The 25,656-nt window shown below is 41.6% G+C and overlaps 1 protein-coding gene and 1 long non-coding RNA gene across 5 annotated transcripts; one reads left to right on the top strand and one right to left on the bottom strand.

Annotated features, from left to right (window-relative positions):
* Positions 1–928: 928 nt before the first annotated feature.
* Positions 929–3,497, top strand: LOC106579601 (uncharacterized). Its single transcript, XR_001322687.2, has 3 exons — positions 929–1,135; positions 1,374–1,447; positions 2,593–3,497. It is a non-coding gene; the product is annotated as an uncharacterized lncRNA (long non-coding RNA).
* LOC106579462 (single-minded homolog 1-A) lies at positions 3,343–24,558 on the bottom strand. Of its 4 annotated transcripts, none has more exons than XM_014159413.2 (12): positions 24,273–24,558; positions 23,352–23,948; positions 17,728–17,810; positions 16,793–16,882; positions 16,551–16,659; positions 16,357–16,442; positions 15,819–16,018; positions 15,460–15,575; positions 13,178–13,325; positions 7,324–7,489; positions 6,625–7,051; positions 3,343–6,281 (listed from the first exon to the last, which is right to left on the bottom strand). In XM_014159413.2, the coding sequence occupies exons 2-12, from the start codon at positions 23,524–23,526 to the stop codon at positions 5,527–5,529; spliced, it is 2,355 nt and encodes a 784-aa protein (XP_014014888.1). In that variant the 5' UTR covers positions 23,527–23,948; positions 24,273–24,558; the 3' UTR covers positions 3,343–5,526. The 4 variants fall into 4 exon arrangements, with proteins under 4 accessions (XP_014014888.1, XP_014014872.1, XP_014014881.1 ...); XM_014159397.2 differs by having other exon boundaries at positions 17,707–17,810; positions 24,273–24,557; XM_014159406.2 differs by having other exon boundaries at positions 15,469–15,575; positions 17,707–17,810; positions 24,273–24,545.
* Between the last annotated feature and the right edge of the window lie 1,098 nt (positions 24,559–25,656).

Below are 25,656 nucleotides of genomic sequence, written 5' to 3'. Positions count from 1 at the left end.
CTATATTTGTTTCATCAGACCAGAGGACATTTCTCCAAAAAGTATGATCTTTGTTCTCATGTGCAGTTGCAAACCATAGTCTGGCTTTCTTATGGTGTTTTTGTAGCACTGGCTTCTTCCTTGCTGAGCGGCCTTTCAGGTTATGTCAATATAGGACTCGTTTTACTGTGGATATAGACACTTTTGGACCTGTTTCCTCCAGCATCTTCACAAGGTCCTTTGCTGTTGTTCTGGGATTGATTTGCACTTTTCGCACCAAAGTACGTTCATCTCTAGGAGACAGAACGCGTCTCCTTCTTGAGCGGTATGACGGCTGCGTGGTCCCATGGTGTTTATACTTGTGTACTATTGTTTGTACAGATGAACGTGGTACCTTCAGGCGTTTGGAAATTGCTCTCAAGGATGAACCAGACTTGTGGAGGTCTACAATTTTTTTCCTGAGGTCTTGGCTGATTTCTTTTGATTTTCCCATGATGTCAAGCAAGGAGGCACTGAGTTTGAACCAGACTTGGTTCTTGAAATACATCCAAAGGTACACCACCAATTGACTTAAATTATGTCAATTCGCCTATTTGAAGCTTCTAAAGCCATGACATCATTTTCTGGAATTTTCCAAGCTGTTTAAAGGCACAGTCAACTTAGTGTATGTAAACTTCTGACCCACTGGAATTGTGATACAGTGAAATAATCTGTCTGTAAACAATTGTTGGAAAAATTACTTGTGTCATGCACAAAGTAGATTTCCTAACCGACTTGCCAAAACTATAGTTTGTTAACAAGAAATGTGTGGAGTGATTGAAAAACAAGTTTTAATGACACCAACTTAAATGTATGTAAACTGTTCAACTGTAAATAGTAAAGAGGGGTTTAAAACATTGTTTATCTAGTTTCACTGAAATATATTGTCTCAATTGAATATACAAATCGTTTGACTTAAATGGACATTGATATTAACATGACTTTCTCTCTTTTTAATGTTTAGCTTGCTATGACAGTTTCCTTACCACCGCAATGTGAGTTCTTTCCCCTTACAGCTTAGACTACAGGGAGCACAGAAAACACACACACACCTAGCATTTCACTGTCATTCTTTACCTTCTATTTAGCAGAAGGCCACCACACCACATTAGAGCTGGTAAGTGCATGAGAAAACAATACATTTACTCATCTGTTTCTGATTATTTGTCTCATTTGCAGCTCCATTAGTCTAGTATTCTACTAGTTATGTTAAGGGTTAGTAGGTTGTATTTTACTACTACAGTATATAATTTGCTCTGTTTTTTTGCTTTTTTTATGTAACACACACGCACACAGATGTTCTTGCATTTATATTCTGAACTATGCACCTCTCATCTCTCTCCTCTCCTCTCCAGTTAAGACAGAGCCTATAAACAACAGTGAGACTGACTACCACAGAAGGCAGCACTGGATAGCCATGCAGGCGAAGGTAACAGCACACACAGTTTCAGCCTCTCATTTCTCCTTTTAAAAAGAGCCTAGGGGCCTCCTGAGTGATGCAGCGGTCTAAGGCACTGCATCACAATGCTAGAGGCGTTACTATAGTCCCGGCTTAATTCCCGGCCGTGGATTCCCATAGGACGGCGCACAATTGGCCCAGCGTGGTCCGGGTTAGGGGAGGGTTTGGCACGTGGAACTTTACTTGGCTCATCGCGCTCTAGTGACTCCTTGTGGCAGGCCGGGTGCCTGCAGGCTGACTCCGATAGCCAGTTGAACGGTGTTTCCTCACATTGGTGCGGCTGGCTTCCGGGTTAATCTGGCGGGTGTTAAGGAGTGCGGTTAGGCGGGTCACGCATGACTCCACTGTCTCCTCTCTCGAGCCCGTTGGGGAGTTGCAGAGATGAGACAAGATCAAAAATTGTGGAGAAAAGAGGGTAAAATAGAAAAAATAAGAGTCTAACACATACACAAACTCACATACACTATGTTGTTTGTGTTCCAGCCATATTAAAACCAACTATTACTAAATTTACCATTGCAGACAACCGTTTAACTTCACAAGCTGGTCATGTAATGTCACCATTACTCGCACTCTTGTTACAAAATATGCTTTTACCATGATCCTACAAATCATCTACTTTGCAGTGATGGTGAAATGGATAATCAAACAATCAAAATTACCATGCAGTCTGTTGTATTGTGCTTTCCATCCAATCTTTTGAAAGATTGTGGATTGTCCTAGATTAAATTCTCTGAAGGATGAGGAAGGGATCCAGCAGGTTTGTCCTACAGGAAAGTGGGCCCAATAATCCTGCGGAATATCCTCATGACTTCCTATACAAGATTTTCTGCAGAATTATTTTCTGCAGGATTCCCATAGGGGATAAAACAATTTTTTCGATCACTAGGACTTTTTGGTAATTTAGATTCCAATGCACTTGTTTTTTTTCCTAAATTGCTTTTGTGTATTCTGACATTTCAGGATAAATCTTATTATGTTAATAATGGTTCATAAACAATGGTTTATAAATCAGCTCTCTAGCCTGCCTATCAACCTATGTTCCTTTGTATGAACTTGTGATTAAAAAAAAAAGTCCAATACCATGACAAGTATCTCCTTCCTTCTGGTCCTAGCTGAGGAAGTAAAGTGAAGAACATGAAGAGAAAGAAGAAGAAGAAGAAGAACCAGCACCACCTGTGGGATTAAATGGTCTTAATGTCCTTGTAATATCTATGACAGACAGAGGCACAGGGATGGGGAAAGTGATGCAGTGCTGGAGCCTGAGCTGTCTAGGGTTGAAACGACTGTAGCAAACACCCAGTAAACATCCATCAGACAGTAGAGAGAGGGGGAGGAGAGAGAGAGAGAGAGAGAGAGAGAGAGAGAGAGAGAGAGAGAGGGGAAGCTCCTCATCACTGACCTCTCTAGACCCACAAATCTTCTCGCTTAATTGGAGATCGTCCCGTATCGATTTTCATCAGTCTCTTTATTTGCCGTAGCAGCCACACATAACCAGGGGACATTTAGTGTGCTTCTCACTGCTAAAATGTCCCATCTCTGAAATGCTATTAAATTGAATCATTGCAGAAAATTGTTTAAGTAAACATAGTAAACATATCACAGTTTTGGGGTGTCTTTTTTAAAGTCTTTAAAAAAAAAATTGCATTCCACTTCAGTCTTTTTTGTGTATTATTAGCTAGTCAGAGTGCAATACTTTTATTTTTATGGGTAAATGTAACAGTAAATATTCAGTTTCATGAAGTCTAATAGATTTTTTTTAAACATGTTTTTCACCATCTATAGCCAATATAAGTTCATTATTGCATTTACACTCAAATGATTACAGTAGCCTACAATATAAATCACATTTCAATTATGAGTCATTTTTTCTTTGCAAAAAGTGTTCTGTTTATTTAATTTTTTCATAGAATTTGTTTAAATCAAAACACACTCATATGCAAGCAGACTGTTTTGATTGCAACTATATTTCAAAACCCAAAATAAACATTCACTAAATAAATACAACTTTTCCCCTGTGCTTCAAAGTGGTGTCTTTTTCTGAGCATATTTACATCATAAATAACTTTGGAGAAGCACAATTCAGAAAACTAACAAATCCAAACGTATAAATATAAGAGATATGGTAACCACATTTACAATAGAATCCAAGGGAACGTTTAAAATGTGTCACACTGCCTACAAAACAGTATAATAAACATGATATGAAGGTTGTCACAAGCGTTAGTGAAAGGTAATGCAAGCTTATAACGAACAAGCATTAGCATGATCAGATGTGATGATTATTTAGGCTGTCTAAACGACTACCCAACCAGTTGGATTGCATATTGCTGCATGTATCATGACTTTGTGAAAACATATCATGAATTGTCATACAACTCATTATTATGGTACTAAGCAAGTGTTGCCACGGCATCATGGTACAAGCAAGCGTTGCCATGGCATCATTCTGTAATATTAGACAGAAAGTGTCCTAACCTCTCTCCTAAACAGTGCACTAGTCAATCAACCACAGCAGACACAACCTCTCCATTTCACCTCTCTTGATTTTTCCTTCATCTCATCATATGTTCAATAAACAATGACCATCTCTTTCCAGTACAATTACTGTACAATTACCCTTGTTGACAATTTAACAAGACATGCCTCGGAGATACACACACGCTCAACCTTATAAGCATGCTAACTCCCACCTCAGCCATGTTAGCATGCTAACTCTCATGTCAGCTGTGTTAGCATGCTAACTCTCACGTCAGCCGAGTTAGCATGCTAACTCTCGCGTCAGCCGAGATAGCATGCTTACTCTCATGTCAGCTGAGTTAGCATGCTTACTCTCACGTCAGCCATGTTAGCATGCTTACTCTCACCTCAGCCTTGTTAGCATGCTAACTCTCATCTTAGCCTTGTTAGCATGCTAACTCCCACTTCAGTGTTTACCTTATAAGCGTGCTAAATTCCCCCTCAGCGTTTACCACTACACCTAGCTAATGAGACAATCCACGTCATCATATTGACCCTTAGCCTGTCAGTAATCACACCTCAATAAGGTTGTTCATTAGAGGTTGTATATAATGTTGTTATCCTCACTGAGGTGACAGACCAAAGCACTAATAACTATTGTTATCCACACCAACAAGACATTTAGCCCAAGTAGAGCTAGCTACCTGACAGTCCAGGTGAACTGCTGTATGTCTCAATGTAAAGATAGGCATATGTACCTCTTGCATGTATCCCTTAAATCCCCTCTTTGCTTTTTCTGAAAGTGTGTGTACACTTCCCTTAATCCATACCTTACCTACTGGGGAAAACATAGATAGAATGAATTTGCATAATCATTGATGTCTGTGAAGTTTTTTTTTGTCATTTTTGCTTCATCTCTATACTGCACACCTTTAATCATAGCTACGGGAAGTAGGGGTGCTGAGGGTGCTGCAGTACCCCCTGAATTATTATCACAAAAGTAGTGCCCTGGGCCTTTACTAGTCCTGTATTAGCAGACCGATATAGCCGTCTGTAGCGCGGGCAAAAAATATATCAATTTAACCAGGTCTAGTTGACTTTAACTCTAGAGTTGTGTTGTGATAAGGGGATTCTGACCACCAACACTAAAAAGTGCACTAACGTTGAACCCTTCCCTGTTAACTAAAAACATATCCACAACCCTATCTTCAACCATAGGGATGAGGTTCCCACAATGAAACTCAATTTCTGACAGTGCAAATCGAATAACGTAGCTCTGTAAAAACTCAAAGAAAAGGAAACACAAGAAGTAGGATAGGAAAAAAGTATTTTTGCTGGCTAAGATGCAGAAGAGGCAGTTGAAGCTGGGCTATAGCATGGAGATTCCATGGATCTACAGTTTCTTCTTCATGTGTTTTAGTGTGCACCCGAAATGTCAGGCTATTCCATATGTAGTGCATTACTTTTGACCAGAGCCCTACGCAGGCTTTGGTTAAAAGTAGCGTGCAGGGAAATGGCACCCTATTCCCTTATGTAGGGAATAGGCTGACATTTTAGACATCCCTTTAGTGTTATTGGACAAGCGGGCGTTAGCTGCCGTTGGTGATGATGACGGAGGTCCCCTTGTGTCCCGGCCCCTGCTCTGCCTGCATGCGCAGGTGTGAAGTCACGTCGTAGTGGGTGGAGCCAGCGGAGGAACAGAAGTCCCTGAGGCTCTCGGTATCATACAGGTTCTCCAGGGCATAGCCCGTCAGGGAGTAGGTAGCAGCTTGCTTGTCCAGATAGGGCCTCCCCGTTTGGGTTTGGGGGTGGGAAGGGTAGAGGGCCGGGGCAGGGGTAGGGGAGGAGGATGAGCAGGGGCCTGGACGTCCAAGCTGGTGGTGCAGGGGCTGGGGGAGAGGGGACAGGTCTGTCTGTCCTGTCTGCTGGAGGTAGTTTTTGGGCTTGGGGAGGCGGTGGTCAGACCCTGGGCTGCTGAGCCTGGAGAGAGGGGCAGGGCTTGATCTGGGGCTGATCACCTGACCCAGTTGACCCAGGCCACGGCACAACACACTCTGTAGCACCCCCTGGGGGTAGTCGGTGGTGAAGCAGGGGCCGGGGCCCTTCGGGAGGCCGTTGGCAGGCCCTAAAGGAGTGTCAGGGCCTGGGTGGAGCTTGCTGCGGTGCTGCAGACGATTCTCCTCCTCCTTGATCATCTGCTGCGTGGCTCGGATCAGGGTCTCGATCTTGCTCGGCTCCTGGGGGCTGGCCCGGAAGTAGTCTGCGTGGTAACGGTCCCCAGAGTCGCTGGCAGAGCCCCCGTCTGGCGAGCTGACCACACTGTCCTGGTCCCATTGGCCACGGTCTGTAGAGGGAGGGACAGGACACTGATCTTAGAGCCAACAGGAAGCTATATCCAGGGCTAAGCAGAGTTAGCAGCATGTTATCTTACAGGTTATGTGTTAAAACTAACCTGTATTTTCCTGCTGACCTCTTCCATGTCACCATTGCAAAGACGTTATAACCATAAGATTTTTTCCTGGTTAAATAAAGGTTAAATAAAGCAGAGGTGGGAGATCTGAAGTGTGAGCAGGTTTTTGTACCAACCCGAATCAAATCTGTGTGTCTTTGAGCCTGCAAGAGTGGAGTTCACCCATCTCCAGCCTCCTACAGTAATACAAGCTAAAGGGCCAGGGATAGGGACTTACTATGCAGACTGTGGATGGATGTGATGTGGGGCACGCTGCTCTCATATCCCTCTCCATTCTCCAGGGATGAGGTCTTGGCCAGGGGCAACACAGAGCGGGCAGCTCCCCACCACGCCTCTCTCCCACCCTGGGGAGCACCCAGGAAGTACCTCCCTGCCTCACAGCGGCCCCGCTCGCACGTCTGCTTGTGGCCGTGTGTATCGAGGTGGGAGTGGCTGTCGCTGGGGGTGTGGTGGTGGTGTTGCTCCTCAGTGATTGGGAGGCTGTAGCAGAGGGGACGTGGCTCGGAGAACTGCCTGTAGGCACAGGAGGTGCCAAGCCCCTCCCCCTGCTCCAGCAGCTGAGGGGAAGCGGAGTCTGTGAGGGGAGATCCTGCCCAAGGGCTATCCTGGTCCGACTCTGACCGCTCGGCCTGAAAACCAGCGTACTGCAGAGATAAAGAGAGAGGGAGAGTGCGCGAGAGAGAGGGAGAGTGCGCGAGAGAGAGGGAGAGAGCACGAGAGAGGGGGAGAGAGACAAGGTGAGAGAGAGGAGAAATATTAGTCTCAGTCATTACCTAGGTAATCAAGAAGTGATACATCAGGTATAAGCCACCTCCCATCACTGATAGATCATGCAGTATCCTGGCTCAAATAGAGAGAGTTGCCTCTGTGTAGGATGTGTACAGGACCAGTGCTTTATGTTCCTATAGATCCTCACCTGTATGTAGGGGGACAGTCGAGCCTTGGCCTTGGCTCGGGACACTCTGCTCTTGGGTGCTCTGCGGTTCTCAGTGAGGCTGGTGGGAGCACTGCTGAAGGGGAAGGAGGGCTTGGTGTCCGTCACCTGGTCCAGAGACAGCTGGATTCCTTTATACTCAGTATCCCTGCAGAAACATACACATACAGTATGTACTGTAGATCAAGTAGATCAGAGGTGTCCAACCCTGTTCCTGGAGAGCTACCTTCCTGTAGGTTTTCGCTCCAACCCCAGTTGTAACTAACCTGGTTCAGCTTATCAATCATGTGTGCTAGATTAGGGTTGGAGTGAAAACCTACAGGATGGTAGCTCTCCAGGAACAGGGTTGGAGGGCCCTGATGTAGATACACAGATATATTCCTGATTTAACTATGTGTTAGGATTACATAAAGACCATCATTAAACAAGACAAGGCAGCTCCACTGTTACGACTGTTTATCGAGGTGTGGCTTGTGCGTTTGTCTACCTGGGTATTTTCTTTTTTTCACTCTCAGGGTGCAAGTACCCACTAACATCTGTTTGGTAATTAAAGCATGGTGTGTGTGTGTGTGTGTGTGTGTGTGTGTGTGTGTGTGTGTGTGTGTGTGTGTGTGTGTGTGTGTGTGTGTGTGTGTGTGTGTGTGTGTGTGTGTGTGTGCGTGTGTGCGTGCGTGCGAGCGAGTGAGAAGAGAGCGGAGAGTGAAAGAGAGAGAGTGAAAGAGCGAGAGAGTGAAAGAGCGAGAGACACACACACACACACACACACACACACACACACACACACACACACACACACACACACACACGGCTTTTGGAAGGACTTGTTTCTTCATCAGGATAGTAACAAGGCCTTTAACAAACATACAACAGAGGGGAGGCTGTTCGTTCAAATACACATGCGATTAAGGGCTATGTCTGGCTAAACCAAGCCCACAGGAACACCATGCCAGTAGACAGTACTTGGAAGTGGGAATTGATTTCTCTGTAAAGCAGGGGTGGACTGGACATCTGGCATTTCGGGCAAATGCCAGATGGGCTGGTACATTTTTTGCCAAGTGGGACTGTCCAACATGATTTATTTTCACAAAAAAATTGCATTATCTGGCTAATAATGTGCCATCAATGGGAAAAATTGGGCCAGTGTAGGGGCCTCAAGGAAGAAAATGGGCCAGTGTGTTAGAAATGCCAAGGCTGATTTCAGGTCCCAGTCCTCCCCGTATGGATTCTGTTCACTATGATGAATCAAGTTGGAGAAGATGGATGGAAAAATCTGGACATGGTTTACTCTGGCCAAACACTGATCCATCCTCCACACACACACAAAAAGACACACACAACCCAAGCATGTGCACATGCTCGCTCGCACACAGACACATATACAGGTACATACACATACATACACACACACACGATCTTTGATTTCTAAATCACACACAATCACGATCAAGAAATACACGTTCCATACAAACACCATCAAAAACATACAGAATAGTATTCTCATGGGATCAGGTCAGGTCACACATTTCAGTGCATGACACGCACACCAACTACTTTATGTGATAAAGTGTTCGTGTCTCTCTGTAAACACAGAGTATTGCCTAAGAAAGGTCAGGGATCACAGTGACAGGCTCTGTCCAATAGGAAAGGACGGAAGGTGGAAGGGTTATCAGTACTAGCCAATAGGACAAGGCAGAGAGGTTATCAGTACTAATACACATAGATGCAGTTCAACCAGAGGTGAACTCCTGTGTTCCTGTGTGCCCTACTATCTGTGTGTTAATCAGTGTAGACTAGTACACCTCTACCTGCTACTGTGTGAATCACCCACCACTAACTGTGATAACAACAGTGAGAAAGGAGCTGTGATAGTTATCGGATAAACTGACTAAATCCCATGCCATTCTCTCAGAAATTTAGGGGGAAACAATGAACTCATTATTATCATTATTATTTAGCCTCAGACATGACAGGAACACTCATTGGATGACATTGTATTGTTATCTCTCTCTCTCTCTCTGCTAATGAACTGAGCGACTATGAATTCACTGACTGACTGATGCTATTCTCACAGATACGTTGAGGCAAAAAAACACGTTTGCACATTGTCTCATTACAGCTTAATGTATCACACGATGGAACATCTCAACGAGTTCACAAGACAGTACTAATTGACTGTACAGTATGTGATTCAATAAAAATAAAACAATTGTTAAAAAAAAGATCACATGGGGGGAATGAAAAATCTCCATCCACAAACTCTAAACTCTCTAACCAAGCTGGCAGCCATAAACGCTCCTCATCTTTATGGCCTATCAATTAAAACCTCATAAACACCGTTATGGATTTGGGGAGGGTGGTAGTCTGCGGCTGCGGCAGTGCATGTCGAGTCATATCCTTCTTCTCTCCTCTGTACGGAGAAGCCTCTTCTGCCTCCTCTAGCTAATGGAGTGTTTTATGGGCCTAATTAATTTACTGAAACACTTTTACATCTGCAGCAATACACATTACACACAGCAGCACACCAGGAAATAGGCTAAATGTCCCATCCTAGAAGGCAGTGGCACTGTTTCCACAGACCTAACCGGAAGGTACAGATGTAGGATTTTAATTTGAGCCAGTTTGCTACAGCAGGAAAATAATCCTGCAGAAACAGGAAATGTGAATTATTATGCGGATTATAATTATACGATTTCTAAGTGGAAATTACAAACTTCAGAAGCCTTTTTAAACCTCAAATACAATACAAGTTTTACATTTCCTGCATTGTAGGAAAGTTCTCCTGCAACAAGGTGATCAAATTAAGATTCTACATCTGTACTGAGCCAATACTAACACACAGAACCAATAAAGCTTGACTCAGACTATATATAAATCTATATCTGGACTGTTTTCAGTTCAGTTGATAAATCAAGCGCATGGAGAATGAAAAGCGGTTTGAACATTATGGTGACTTTTCCAGTGGAAAACTGGGTTGAAACAAATTGTGTTGTTTATCAGTGCTCATGCATGATGGAGGCCCACACTTAGCTCAATACCACTGACTGAGAAAGACAGTCCAACAGACCTGGGTTCAAACGGTATTCGTTTTCTTTGTAATACTTAAGCTTGACTGGATTGAGGTTTGCCAAGGACAATAGAGACAATGGAATAGTGCCAACAGTGAAACCGCTTCTATCTGACACCTCAGGCCAGGTTGACTCAACCAAACAAATTAAAACTATTAGGAAGAAAATAAATACTTTGTGAACCTATGCCTGACTGAGACAGTTGACACAGTCTGCAGACAGACAGATGGACATGTTGTTCATTCCACAGACACCTTGCCAACTGACTTTCCCTTCCCGGGTGAGGGTTCCAAAGGTAACAGCCAAGTCCATAGACATGAATAAGCTTTTGTAAACCTGATAACTTAATGACCTCAATACACAGACACCCACGCTACTCAACACAATAACTATCCTACACAGACCCCCACGCTGCTCAACACAATAACTATCCTACACAGACCCCCACGCTGCTCAACACAATAACTATCCTACACAGACCCCCACGCTGCTCAACACAATAACTATCCTACACAGACCCCCACGCTGCTCAACACAATAACTATCCTACACAGACCCCCACGCTGCTCAACACAATAACTATCCTACACAGACACCCACGCTGCTCAACACAATAACTATCCTACACAGACCCCCACGCTGCTCAACACAATAACTATCCTACACAGACACCCACGCTGCTCAACACAATAACTATCCTACACAGACCCCCACGCTGCTCAACACAATAACTATCCTACACAGACCCCCACGCTGCTCAACACAATAACTATCCTACACAGACACCCACGCTACTCAACACAATAACTATCCTACACAGACCCCCACGCTGCTCAACACAATAACTATCCTACACAGACCCCCACGCTGCTCAACACAATAACTATAATACACAGACCCCCACGCTGCTCAACACAATAACTATCCTACACAGACCCCCACGCTGCTCAACACAATAAATATCCTACACAGACCCCCACGCTACTCAACACAATAACTATCCTACACAGACCCCCACGCTGCTCAACACAATAACTATCCTACACAGACCCCCACGCTGCTCAACACAATAACTATAATACACACAGACCCCCACGCTGCTCAACACAATAACTATCCTACACAGACCCCCACGCTGCTCAACACAATAACTATCCTACACAGACCCCCACGCTGCTCAACACAATAACTATCCTACACAGACCCCCACGCTGCTCAACACAATAACTATCCTACACAGACCCCCACGCTGCTCAACACAATAACTATCCTACACAGACCCCCACGCTGCTCAACACAATAACTATCCTACACAGACCCCCACGCTACTCAACACAATAACTATCCTACACAGAGCCCCACGCTGCTCAACACAATAACTATAATACACACAGACACCACACTACTACACAATAACATTATCTACACACAGACTTCCACACAACTACACAATAACGATTCAACACACAAGACATCCACACAATAACTATTCTACACACAGACATCCACACTACTACACGATAACTATTCTACGCACAGACATCCACACTACTACACGATAACTATTCTACACACAGACATCCACACTACTACACAATAACTATTCTACACACAGACATCCACACTACTACACGATAACTATTCTACACACAGACATCCACACTACTACACAATAACTATTCTACACACAGACATCCACACTACTACACGATAACTATTCTACGCACAGACATCCACACTACTACACAATAACTATTCTACACACAGACATCCACACTACTACACGATAACTATTCTACACACAGACATCCACACTACTACACGATAACTATTCTACACACAGACATCCACACTACTACACAATAACTATTCTACAGCAGAAGAAAGTGACAGTAAACAACTTTCAGTTTTTCAAGAAAATATTATTCTAATTGAAAACAGTGATAGAACGCTGCAGCCTTCCTGTCAGCTACTGTAAACTCTCACCCTATTAGACAGAAAAATCTAACAGAACATTTCATCCTAACATCTACAGAACAACAAAAAACACAGTCGACAGGCTTTGATGAGACGAAAATACACGATTTCGAAGCACTATAAATGACCTCAACAAATAAAAAGTCCTTTTTACAATCCTGTCAAAACTTACCTTCAACAAACACCTCATCCACTACACTTAAGTCATTTAAGCAAATGAACAAAAAAACGTGTCACGTTTCTTATTAACCTAAAAATAAATATATATCTTATTAACCTCTCGTTAATTGCTTTGCGGTGATGGCTTGTGTAAACCTCGGGTGCCAATACTCATTATCTTATCAGAGAGGGAAACGACAGCTAAGCGGAGCTACAAAGAAGTCTGTGTGTGTGTGTGGTGCTGTGTAAAAATCTGAACAGGCTCAAGCCTGGCCTGACCTGACCCTCCCAGAGCCAGGAATCACATCACACCAAACAAATCAAGGACAGATGTGACTGCTGATCTCTCTCTGCGGTGCCATGCCTCCTGATAGGAGATATAACCATCCACTGAAGAAATACCAGACACCCTAGACCTACAGTACCATTCTTTCCACTGACAGTACTACAGACTTATTGGTGATGTACAGACAAAGCAAAAGGGTAGGCTATACACACTGTGGGACTAGCACACATATTATGACCCACTGATGTAGTGTTGGTCCTGTATGTCATCCGCCAAGGATCACATAAGAAATAACTGTTGTACAATGGCTTTCATGTGTTATCCTCTGGGGTTTTGCTGAGGTACCTACGTGAGGACGTAGTTGACACTGACGATACAGTGGGGTCTGGAGGAACGGCTGTTGTGTACGATGGTGGCATAGCTCTGGACCCAAACCCAGCCACCCTGCTTAGCCAGGAACCTATAGTACTTAGTGGTCACTTGGCCTTTCACCAGCACTGGAGAGAGAGAGAGAGAGAGAGAGAGAGAGAGAGAGAGAGAGAGAGAGAGAGAGAGAGAGAGAGAGAGAGAGAGACAGACAGACAGACAGACAGACAGACAGACAGACAGACAGACAGACAGACAGACAGACAGACAGACAGACAGACAGACAGACAGACAGACAGACAGACAGACAGACAGACAGACAGACAGACAGACAGACAGACAGACAGACAGACAGACAGACAGACAGACAGACAAAGAGAGGGGGAGAGAGAGAGTTAGAGGGAAACTGAAATTCTTGCTTATATCATTGTTCAAAATAATGAGTGGTCATGTATAACATAATGTGGACGATATGATTGTAGTACAACATGGATGTTGTTCAAAGTAGAACAGGTTATTGCAATTACACAAAATATATTAAAACTGATAAAACATAATTAAAAAAGATTATATTTTATTTGTCAGATAATAATTTAGACTCTGGCGACGTGAAACTATAATATCAATCAGATGAATCACATTTTGTTACGCTACATCCTTATTCTAAAATTGATTACATTTTTTAAAAAAATCACAATACCCCATAATGACAAAGTGGAAACATGTTTTTAGATAATTTTTTGGGCGAATATATTAAAAATAAGAAAGAGAAATACCTTATTTACATAAGAATTCAGACCCTTTGCTATGAGATTGTCATGTGTGCTCCCTCTCTGGCATCTAGGTCACCAGGCTGCTCGTTATACAACTTGATTGGAGTCCACTTGTGGTAAATTCAACTGATTGGACATGATTTGGAAAGGCATACACCTGTCTATATAAGGTCCCACAGTTGACAGCGCATGTCAGAGCAAAAACCAAGCCATGAGGTCAAAATAATTGGTCTGGGGAAGGGTTACCAAAACAATTCTGCAGCATTGAAGGTCCCCAAGAACACAGTGGCCTCAATCATTCTTAAAATGAAGAAGTTTGGAACCACCAAGACTCTTCCTAGGGCTGGCCGCCCGGCCAAACTGAGAAATTGGGGGAGAAGGGCCTTAGTCAGGAAGGTGACTAAGAACATGATGGTCACTCTGACAGAGCTCCAGAGTTTCTCTGTGGAGATGGGAGATCCTTCCAGAAGGACAACCATCTCTGCACCACTCCACCAATCAGGCCTTTATGGTAGAGTGGCCAGACGGAAGCCACTCCTCAGTAAAAGGCACATGACAGCCCGCTTAGAGTTTTGCAAAAGACACCTAAAGACTCTCAGACTATGAGAAACAAGATTCTCTGGTTTGATGAAACCAAGATTGAACTCTTTGGCCTGAATGCCAAGCATCATGTCTGGAGGAAACCTGGCACCATCCCTACGGTGAAGCATGGTGGTGGCAGCATCATGCTGTGGGGATGTTTATCAGCGGCAGGGACTGGGAGACTAGTCAGAATTGAGGGAAAGATGAACGGAGCAAAGTACAGAGAGATCCTTGATGAAAACCTGCTCCAGAGCATTCAGGACTTCAGACTGGGGTGAAGGTTCACCATCCAACAGGACAACGACCCTAAGCACACAGCCAAGACAACGCAGGAGTGGCTTCGGGACAAGTCTCTGAATGTCCTTGAGTGGCCCAGCCAGAACCCGGACTTGAACCTGATCGAACATCTCTGGAGAGGCCTGAAAATATCTGTGCAGCGACGCTCCACATCCAAGCTGACAGAGCTTGAGAGGATCTGCAGAGTAGAATGGGAGAAACTCCACAAATACAGGTGTGCCAAGCTTCTAGTGTCATACTCAAGAAGACTCGAGGCTGTAATCGCTGCCAAAAGGGCTGCAACAAAGTACTGAGTAAAGGGTCTGAATACTTACGTAAATATGATATCAGTTTTTTATTTTTAATACATTTGCAAAAATGTCTAAAAACCTGTTTTTGCTTTGTTATTATGGGGCAGTGTGTGTTGTTTGATGAGGGGGGAAAATGTCAAGGGGTGTGAATACTTTCCGAATTCACTGTAAGTACATTAGATATCTGTATAACATTCAGCACAGACAGTGGTGTTAGTTATGCCTTTTGTAATACTATTGCCACTACACTGTTAATATTTCACAGATAGAAAATTCTAGTGCTGAGGACTGGGAGATAGTAACTGTAGGAGAGCAAAACAAACCTAACTCACACAAGTGGTGTGCACATCTCAGGTGGAAGGAGTCACAGCTATGGACATGGTGATAGAGGGTCTTCTCTATAAGATCCTGGGGCTCATAGCCTGTCAGTTCAGCTACCCTGGGACACACACAATATTAAATACACTCAGAATTACAGATACATATGCATACAGAACGTACCCAATTTCCGCATGTTCCTCATTATTTCAGATGTGTATGACTACTCATGCGTCTATATAGCGTTTATGAAGACGTTATGAATGCTCTTCAAAGCCGTTAGAAGTTGTTTCAAGTGGAACCTTAAGTATTTGGGACCACTAAGCGTCTCCTGTGTGTGAGGGGTGTTAAATGCTGTATTTACCTGGAGTCGAGGAAAATGAGCTTCATATCCAGGCTGGCTCTGAACATGAACATGTTGCTGTGTAGTTTGATTTCAGTGACAGCGCTAGGCGGTAGAGAGTGGCCCACCGCCACCAAGCCCACGTTCTGGTAGCAGCCATCAAATGGAGACATGTCCAGGCTGTACTGACGGATCTTTAGGTACCCGCTGCAGTGGATCACCTGACAGAATTGTACACACAAATATGCATGTAGGCCTACAATACATAAGAATACACATATGGAAATATGTATTCAACCAGGTTAGAGGTATTGCAAGAGATGTATGTTATTATGGACTGCATGGGAATGGACTTTCTAGCAGGGCTAAAACTATAGTTTGATGGATTTTTCAAAAACCAACTGCAGTTTGCCAGAAGAGTTGAAAATATAGGCTTCATTTATAAAGACCATGTGCCAACTATCAACAATTCAGTCACACCATCAATACAATCTGGAATGACTGACTATATCATCTAACAACTTCGACAAAGAGAAAGATGGCAGCAACATAGGCCTACCTTGTATCCACCACATGTCAGACCAGCATTTCTTTTCGCGAGGACACATTTCATTCTCAAAAAGAATGAACGTTCCATTTCATATTCTTCAAAGACAGAGAGAAAACGCAATCAAAGACGACCATATAATGTAAATACCACGACACATGATTCAGTGCTCATTCAGTCACCATAGCACACACAGGCTACCATACCTTGGACAAAGTGCGAGTGGCAGGGTTGGTGAGCTGTCAGCACGGCTGTCATTTCGTCGTGGTCAGCGGGGTGGATGTACTCGTAAATACTATTTCCCGTCAGCTCTACCTGTTACAATATACGTTTAGTCATTGTTTTCAAGGAACGTAAAACATAGGACTATAGGCTATGTCTACCGTAGCACAAAGCACAAGGATCGATTTAAATCGAAGGCAAAATAAAGCAATCAGTAGCAGCGTACCTGTGATAAGCCCAAATGGACCGATGCTGTTTCAGATATGTACATTATTTTCCCGTCAGGAGCAACCACAAAAATGAACCCGTCCAACGTCTGAAAAACAAATGTAATGTATATATTAATTAGGTCCAATGTGGACAAAATGTGCGTAGATCTTTGCCTAGCTAGGCCAACATATTAATGCTACTATACAGGTTATTAGATCATTTAATTTCTCATATTAATAATCAATCAATCTGTTGTCAATACAAAATAAGGAAAATATCGGAGACAAGTCTATGACAGCATCGTAGCATTGTGTTTTTTTTATCGGTTGACTGTATCAAAAAGGTTGTTACCAATTAGCATAATAATAATAATAACACAATGTACTTCAATGTATCCAAATTAATTATATTGAAATTATTAATTATCTTGAAATTATCAATAGAAAAACACTAATAATGTCTGCATACTTATTAATATCATTATGATAATTATTATGGTCTAGCACTTCGGCTATACTAGGCCATAGTGCTTTTGCTGTGTTGCATTTAGTGTTGTTACGATCATGTAGGAACAAACCCTTGTTAACTAGAGACTCCCTGAGGAGAGAAGAGAGGCGCAGCGCGTGACTGTGAATGCGTTGAAGATATTTCCAGATTTATATCCACAAGAATGAGAGCAGCAGGAGGGAGGCGTTGTGAGTTAGAAAATCACTCTCCTTTTAAAACATGGATAACGGGCGACAACTGCTGCTGTCACGTGGGATAATGATAATAATAATAATGATGATGATAATAATAATACAATAAAAAAATAAATCATGCATACAGAATTTACAATAATAAAAACACGTTTTCCATTCGACATTTTTTTTTCATTTCTATTATATTCCAAAGATAAAAATGGCGTTCATAATTCAAATAAGTCTGCACCTGTAGGACATGTGATCCCACCTGTAACAGATGTGATCCCAGCTCTCGCCCAACATTATCCAGAGATCTGGTCCGACTCACGTGGCCCCAGGACTCTCCCAGACCTGCAACACACATGGGAAAATAAGTGAATATCAGTGTGTATTTTAGAATGAATGTACATAAGTTATAATAAAAGCGCCATAATAATACTCATCATCATAATAACCATACATGACAATAATAATCTTACATAGGCCCAATATCCTTATAGAGAGGATGCCTTTGAGATGCATACATTTTCGACGTAATTGTGTAAATGTAATAATATGGCTATTAGCGTTAAAATCAATGATAGCCATATCATAATAATATTCACACTTGAAATAAATATAATGTTTGGGTCTATATTTAAAAACGTAATATTATTCGTTCAGTTGAGCACACCTGATTTCACACCGAACGAAAATATTTTCGCAATGAATGGACTGTAAACAGGTTGGCAAGACATTGGACGTGCAAATCTCCTCCACCGCACACCCGAAGGAACCAACAAAACTCGATAAAGCAAATAAGAGTTGCTGTCCCCGGTAAACCACCGCGCAATCCCGATTGAAATGCAAATTCCATACGAAAACAAACACGTGCCCGTGCAAAGATCACAACAACAACAGAAACATTTCGCATTTTAATATTAACCAAAAATGCACTTCACGTTTACACAACGGAAACAAACAAATGATTCCTTAACCACAACTCAAATATGCAGCCTCTTCACTACAGGAGCTGGACCATTCAGCATCATATGGAAAATCATATATTATTCAATAGACAATGATTTAATCTAAATCTCTTAACTTTTAACATTTCATATCATTCTAATGAATGACCATCACCGATAGACCTACTGGTGATAATGTAACGTGTAGAAATTTGTTTGGGGGGAGAGGGGGGGGGGGGGGATTTGGTCGTTTTTTTGTGTGTCAACACGTCACGTTTTAAGGTAATTGCAATTAAGCAGGCCCATAGGTGGGTTTCCACTAAGTACCAAAGCCACAAAGTAAAAATTGGCTATATTGTAAAAATGTATGAGAATTTTTTTTGCTTTTGTGGTCTTAATTTAAGGTTAGGGTTAGGCATAAGGTTCGCCGTGTGGTTAAGATTAGGGTTAGATTTAAAATCAGTTGGAGAAAAAAAAATGCACAAATAGTCTGTGGTAACTTGTCCCACACCATAGCTGGGACTGTCTGTGCCTCTCCGCGCCGTGGTAATCTGTGTGGAAGCTCGAGCTGGGGCCTTCTCGCACTTGACCTACCGCAGGGAATTAGGCTCTCTTCGCTCTTCGACATCAACGCGCGCTTAAGATAATCACTAAATTCGGCATTACATTCAGAAATAGGATCTAAAGATACTCCTGCGACATGAAGTGCTCCAAACTGAACAAAAGTAGGCCTACATTTCAAACAAAAGAGGCGTTAGCGACGACTCAAAGATTAGTCTGTAGAGCCCTGTCCTGAAAGAGTGTTCAATTGCTCGCATGCAGGGTAAGAAAACTGTATTCGTCTGCTATAAAATTGCAGTTGGAAAAGCTCCCAGCTTCTCTGAGCTCAAATTGTTATTTTGCTCACGTGCGCGTCCACAACTGATTTAGATCATTATTTACATGGGCCTCAGCTCTTAGAAGAAGCATAATAGGTTTTGTAGGCCTACACACAAATATATCGTGTCCCATTAATTGTGCAGGTTTCAACAACGTATAGGAATATAAAATGCTTTAAAATCCTTCCAAGAAATGGGCTAGGGCTAATAATGTCCTATATTGGAATTATGATTGTAATATTCCATATTTGCGTCAGCAACGCTTGACAAGCCAGACACATGGTTTGCTGTTATGGTTATCTATTGTCGAAACATTTTGTTGAACCAAATAAAATGTGAGGTGGCCCTTATACGCATTGTATGTCTGTTTGTGTTTTCGATTAATCTAACAGCGGCGGAAGACTTCAGCAAAACAAACGCATCAACACGTCTCTCCCGCTCTCTTTCTGATGTGACATGTAATTCAACACGGTGGGACAACATAGGGTGGAGCAAAGGTTATTGACCGCTCGCTGTCAATAACGGCCATAAAACACTCTCACCTCTATACATTTTCATATAATATGTTACTGGCGAATACTCGGAACATTTTCTTTGCAATAAACGCGGTCACTTTCCGGGCCTAATTCGACATTGTGTTATGTGTTTCGAGGCGATTTGCTTTGCACTCCACGCAGCAGTGTGTGTGTTTGGACATCCCTTTAAAACAGCAGAGGCTATTTAATGAGGAAAGCACATGGCTCCCAATACGGATCGTAAAACGCATCAGTGACAGAACCCTCCTAAATGGAGTATACAGAAGATTCCCCCATACAGCCACTATCCCCTCCTCCCTGTGAGACTGTAGCTTCAATTTTTCATCCGTTTATTTTACCATATGCTAGTGTTGGGAAACGACCGCATGCTTTGCTTCCTTATCAAGTGTGGAAACGGTGAGCTGTAGCCTAATAAAATCATGGAACGGTGATAAAAAACGAATTAAGCATAGTCCTGTCATAATTTCCTCATCATTCCATTCACCCAGACAAACGGTGACTGAAATGAGCTTCTGGTGAGAACGGGTGTACATAGTCTACTAACGCTAGATAGACTATTTCTGGTTTACATTTTTCTCTACTCTCCTCTTTTATCAATATTAAAGAGTAGGCGGGCCTATCTATAAGAAGCTCAAATTGATAGCCTATGATAGCCGATAGCCTACACTGTAACGAAAACTCACATTTTAGGTATTATCAACAGTAAAAATAAAATTTAAAAAACGTATCTTTGGAGCGCCAAAAACCTTTTCACCACTAGTGGGTGCATGGTAGGCTTATTGTTATTTCTGGCTCATTAACATATTTTGAGGCGTGCCTTGTAAGAGGCTATATTTGTTGCACCTGTGAATGCTGTACCAATTTAACTTCTATGGTTATCATGGCTTATCAAATTAAAATGTAAAGATGACAGATTGGAGTGGACAGATTTGGGGGATTTTCACTAGATGTAATCGAAAGTAGGGTCCTTTGGAGAAAGGATTGTTGACATATATTTTACATTTGTATCTTAAAGCATGATTGAGAAATAGTTAATTGAGGTTGAAATATTTATGACATTTTCGCCTTACACAGGCCTCCTTTAAGACTCGATAACGTTTCATCTGTAGGTGCTACAAAGCAAAGATTGGTGTCATATGAAGCTTTACCGCTTGCTCGGTGATATCAGCTATATTTTCTTATAAAAATGTATGACATAAATGTATTAATATTGAAAAATATAAAACATGAACATTGAAAATATAGGCTACCATTTTGGACTTGGCTAATTTCTATATATATTGCTGAACATAATATACTCTACAGGCTATCAAAGTTCCAGAGTGGGATCTCTGCTACTTTTCGAGTAATAATCCAATTTGTAAGTATTATCAATGAGTGAATGTGAAAATGGATTCAAAATGGTCGCCCTCTGCTGGTGATTTGCAGGATGAGCAATGATGCAAGTTAAAGGAGGGCTGTGATTGGTTACATTGCCTACTTTGTCAATTTCTCTGTATAAAATGGTCCATAAATGTAAAACTAGCAGAGATCCCACTCTGGAACTTTGCCTGTAGAGTAGGTAGACCTATATTATGTTAAACCATAGGCCTATATTGAAAAAAAATTGCCAAATCAAATTTTTCAATTGTTATAAATTAATGTAAGAAAATTGTTATTGAAATCAAAATACTACTAATATCACAAAGCAAGCAGTAAAGCTTCATATCAAACCAATTTTTGCTTTGTAGCACCTACAGATTAAACATTATAGAATATTAAAGGGTAAGACGATGATGTCACAAATATTCGAAATTCAAGTCTTTATTTCTTAATTATGCTTTAAGATACAAATGTCAAATATATGTCAACAATTCTTCCCCCAAAGGACCCTTCTATGGATTCAATTTCGTGAAAATCCCCCAAAATCATGGTATTTTTTTGTTTTTAGTTCGTGAGGAATCCCCCAATAAAAAGTAGGTTTATAGTGTAAATCAGATATGTGGACCTTGGACAACTCAGTAAAATATTGATGAAGATCAAATTAACAACAGACAAGATATGACAGTTGTCACAACAACGTCAAAACAACCAATCGCGTGTGCTTATAGAATTAGTCAATTCGACTTTAGATGACATATGTTCATATGACATATGTTCATCTATTACGTGCAGTGTTCCACTTCTTATACTGACTGCATTAACATTATTGATAGGCTAATATCTACGGGTACGCCCAGGACGACCGTGCATGCGATGAATCGTTGATCACCTGCAACGTCATACATAGTTTAGGCCTATAGGCCTAAAAACAACATTCGACACAGGGGGAATCGATCTTAAGCAAAATCCACAATCCATATACTCTCGTGCGTTTTTGTGTGTGTGTGTCTTAACAGCCTGAGCCTGAGAAGTCATTCTTGAGAAGTCGCTTCTCTTCTTTGCCTCAGTGTTGCAAGGCCCCGCATATGTTCGTAAGGATCAGACCGCTAGTCGCTCGGGCGACGCTAATTGGCGCGGCTCTGTAGCGGTCACGCAGAACAGGGGCCCGTTGAGACCGCGAGGAGAAGGTGCAAATGACGGCTAATCGTCTTCCAGGAGCATCATGGTCGCCTGACTCTGAAAGGGGACTACACGTGTAGAAATGTAAAAAGACACGCACAGTGTATTCTTCACAGACAAAGAGGTGTGTACAACGGTCCATTTATGCGCGCATACTACTTATTTCACAGGACATTGTGTGCATAAAGTTGCCATCTTTAGGCTACTTAGGCATAAATAAAGTTTGTTTTGGATAAACATTAGGGTAGATTCCGATAGAATAAATTCCAATGAAAAACATTTTCTAGTTAATAAAATGTACACAATTTCATGGCCATAAATCGAAAGTCCTACAAAAGTTATTTAAGTCCGTATGGCATTTTGACCATCTCACTGATTGCCTATATTTGACTATATATAACCAACTAAAATATACAACTATTCCATATATCAGTATGGGAAATAACATAGGTAAATAAAAATATTCCCTTCACGTGCAACAGTGCCGAGATTATTGAATGGAATTTAATTGGGCCTAACGAGTTATGTTATGCAACATATAGCTTCATTTAGATGCATGTAGGCCTACACCTCTCCCATACGTAAACACAATCATTACTGAAGTCTTATTGATTCCCCAATGATTCGTGTAAATGAGGAGAAGTGGCAGCACAGGCGTTTTGCAGAATGAGAGTGGGAATTAAAACGTTAATAACATGACATGATTCATCATTATAAGACATCATTATAATATAACACATGCATATCAGTGTATAGATGAGGCAACAAAGTAATTTGATAATATGTGGCAACATTTGGAATCCTTATTTGAATTATTATCCTTGCATAAGAACATGAAAATCTAGCATCAAAACAAAAACAAAAAGCTTATCTGTAACACAAATAGAATGTTAAACCCACCAATAACACTTATGATAACATCAATATAAACCTTGGTTGTTATAATAGCCTAATAATCATCATAATATACATTTAATATAATAACCTTACCTTCAGGAAAAACAATTCTCATTTTCAAGTAACTTGTTGTGAGTCGAATAATTGAAGCTTTATCAAGCTGAGACGTGATGGCAGAAGGTAAAGGCAATAGTTTGGCCAGCTCATAGAATTCACTATTTTCCTTTTCCCGTCGAGTCCGGGCAGCATTTTTCGATTTTTCTTTCATTTTCAAATAATTCTATTTTCCACGACCTGGGCGTGAATTCACCAAACAATAAATGTCAGTCAATATACCGATCTCAATTCTAGATCATTTTACTACTTTGTCACCCATGCATTCTGTTTTACGCGCTGGCTCTTCAAAAGCACGAACTGTATTTCTCTGGCGCGGATACCTTGTGTGGTGCATCAAGATAACGCCGTAGCTGCTCGGTTCTCCTTCCTGACTAAATCCAGAAATAAAATATTAACATTCCCATGTTACTTCCAGGATAGATTAAGCTGGCGAAGAAGGATCTGAGTATCCTGTATATTATGAGGAGTACTCGGCCATAGCTCCAGATTCACTGTAAATGACGTCCACTTGGGCCCAACATCTCTGTGAGGAGGTCAGGTCCTTCACACCGTTGCCGAAGACATCATGTCCCTCTGAAAAAATCATAATAATATGCGAGAATACATTAACACTTTGAATCGAATATCGTTCAAGTAGGCCTACTGATGTAAAATTGTAATTTGCACACGTTCAATTGCACCAGATAGGCTTATGTAAAATGTGAACATCACACTTGTGGTGACCATTGATTGCAATGCGCATTACACACCAATTAGGTTGGCTTACTAAACTTTTGTAATTAGCTTAGAGACAGTGTCAATACGCACAATCTCATTTTAGTGGTCTATAATGACAGTATCTTCGTTTCAAGGCAGTGTCAGATACAGTATTAGAAACATGCTAGATTATCAACCTACCTCCGAGCGTCGATACAACCAACCCCAACTTTTTTTCCAGAAGTCCGCAGCAATGTTATCTCTTCTCACTTCTGTTCTCATGTCCTAGTTTCCCCGAAAATCCTCAGTAGAACTACGACAGCAGAGACAAACTAGACTTCCCTCATCTCTGCTTTAGGGTTGCGAGTGTATCAAAAGTAGTTTTTCAAACCCTCCTCTGTTTTTAACTCGATCTCCCTATTTCTCCTGTAGAATCTGAGAACGGCCCACCCCCGCGTCTCTACCAGCCAGCCTGTCCCTCATTGGGCAGTAAGTAGTCTGGTCCATTTCCCTATTGGGCATTATTATTATAAACGTGTCGGTGCTCAATGTGAATCCGGGATTTGCTCGTGTAGATCCCCACCTCTAGCCTTGTTGAAATCATCCTGGGGACACTATAGAGGGCCATACGGCTAATGTTATTCGTTTATTAGATAGGCTTACGTTGACATATATATATTTTTATAGCGATACATTGTTTTAGATATTTGTTTTAATGCTGTGTGAACCAAGTTTAGCATATAGGGCTAGTCGTTTGTTATCGTCTGATTCTCCAGATTAAAAACAAAGCTTTCATATTTCATAGTCCTAATAAGGAAATATAGGCTACGTTTAGGGCAATGGAGGAATAAAATAGTAGGCTAATAACCAAAAAGTATAAACACGATTATGGTAAAATTTCAAAATGTCAAGTGGTTCAAAAATAGTAGGTATACAAAATGTTTTTCAAATGTAATATCTCGGGGATAGCAGGTTAGATTACCATGCACTATAGATGGACTTTAATTCCATAACATAACCCGAGGTATGTTGATAGACCAGTGCCACAATGCATTTAGTCCGCGGATCTTATTCAATTGCCTGATGCAGTTGATAAACTGCCAAACGAGATGGCAGATATGGAAACGCTGGACGTCTAGGGCCTATAGTGTACATTTTACGCAAAACAGATTAATAATGTACGTTAGTGATATTGAATACAATTGAAAATGTTGCAATATTGAAGTGATTCTTTATTGAAAATATGAGGAATATATGAAAAGATAGGCCTAGATTATACGTCGACGGGACATTTTTCACGCCATTTCGATACCTAGTAATTTTTGTAGGAGGTTAGGGGAGTATTTTTGCTTACCCCTAACCCCAGTCTCCTTACCTGCTACGAAAAAGTCACTTCAGTATCAAAGTGGCGTGAAAAGAGTGTTTCCCATATGTCGATCTTTCCGTTTTATTTCCGATAAAAAAGACAATTGCACAAAATAAAATCGCTTTTGACTAACGGCAAAATATATAATTATAGCCCCAGCAGTTAATATAAAAAATAAGAATTTGTTAATTCATTGTAATCCAGGTTTAAACAACTAGG

The sequence above is a fragment of the Salmo salar genome, chromosome ssa02 (genome assembly GCF_905237065.1).
Source record: "Salmo salar chromosome ssa02, Ssal_v3.1, whole genome shotgun sequence".
NCBI classification, from domain to species: Eukaryota; Metazoa; Chordata; class Actinopteri; order Salmoniformes; family Salmonidae; genus Salmo; species Salmo salar.
The sequence above is the reverse complement of the archived record's forward strand: the minus strand, read 5'-3'. Positions and strand labels throughout refer to the sequence as shown.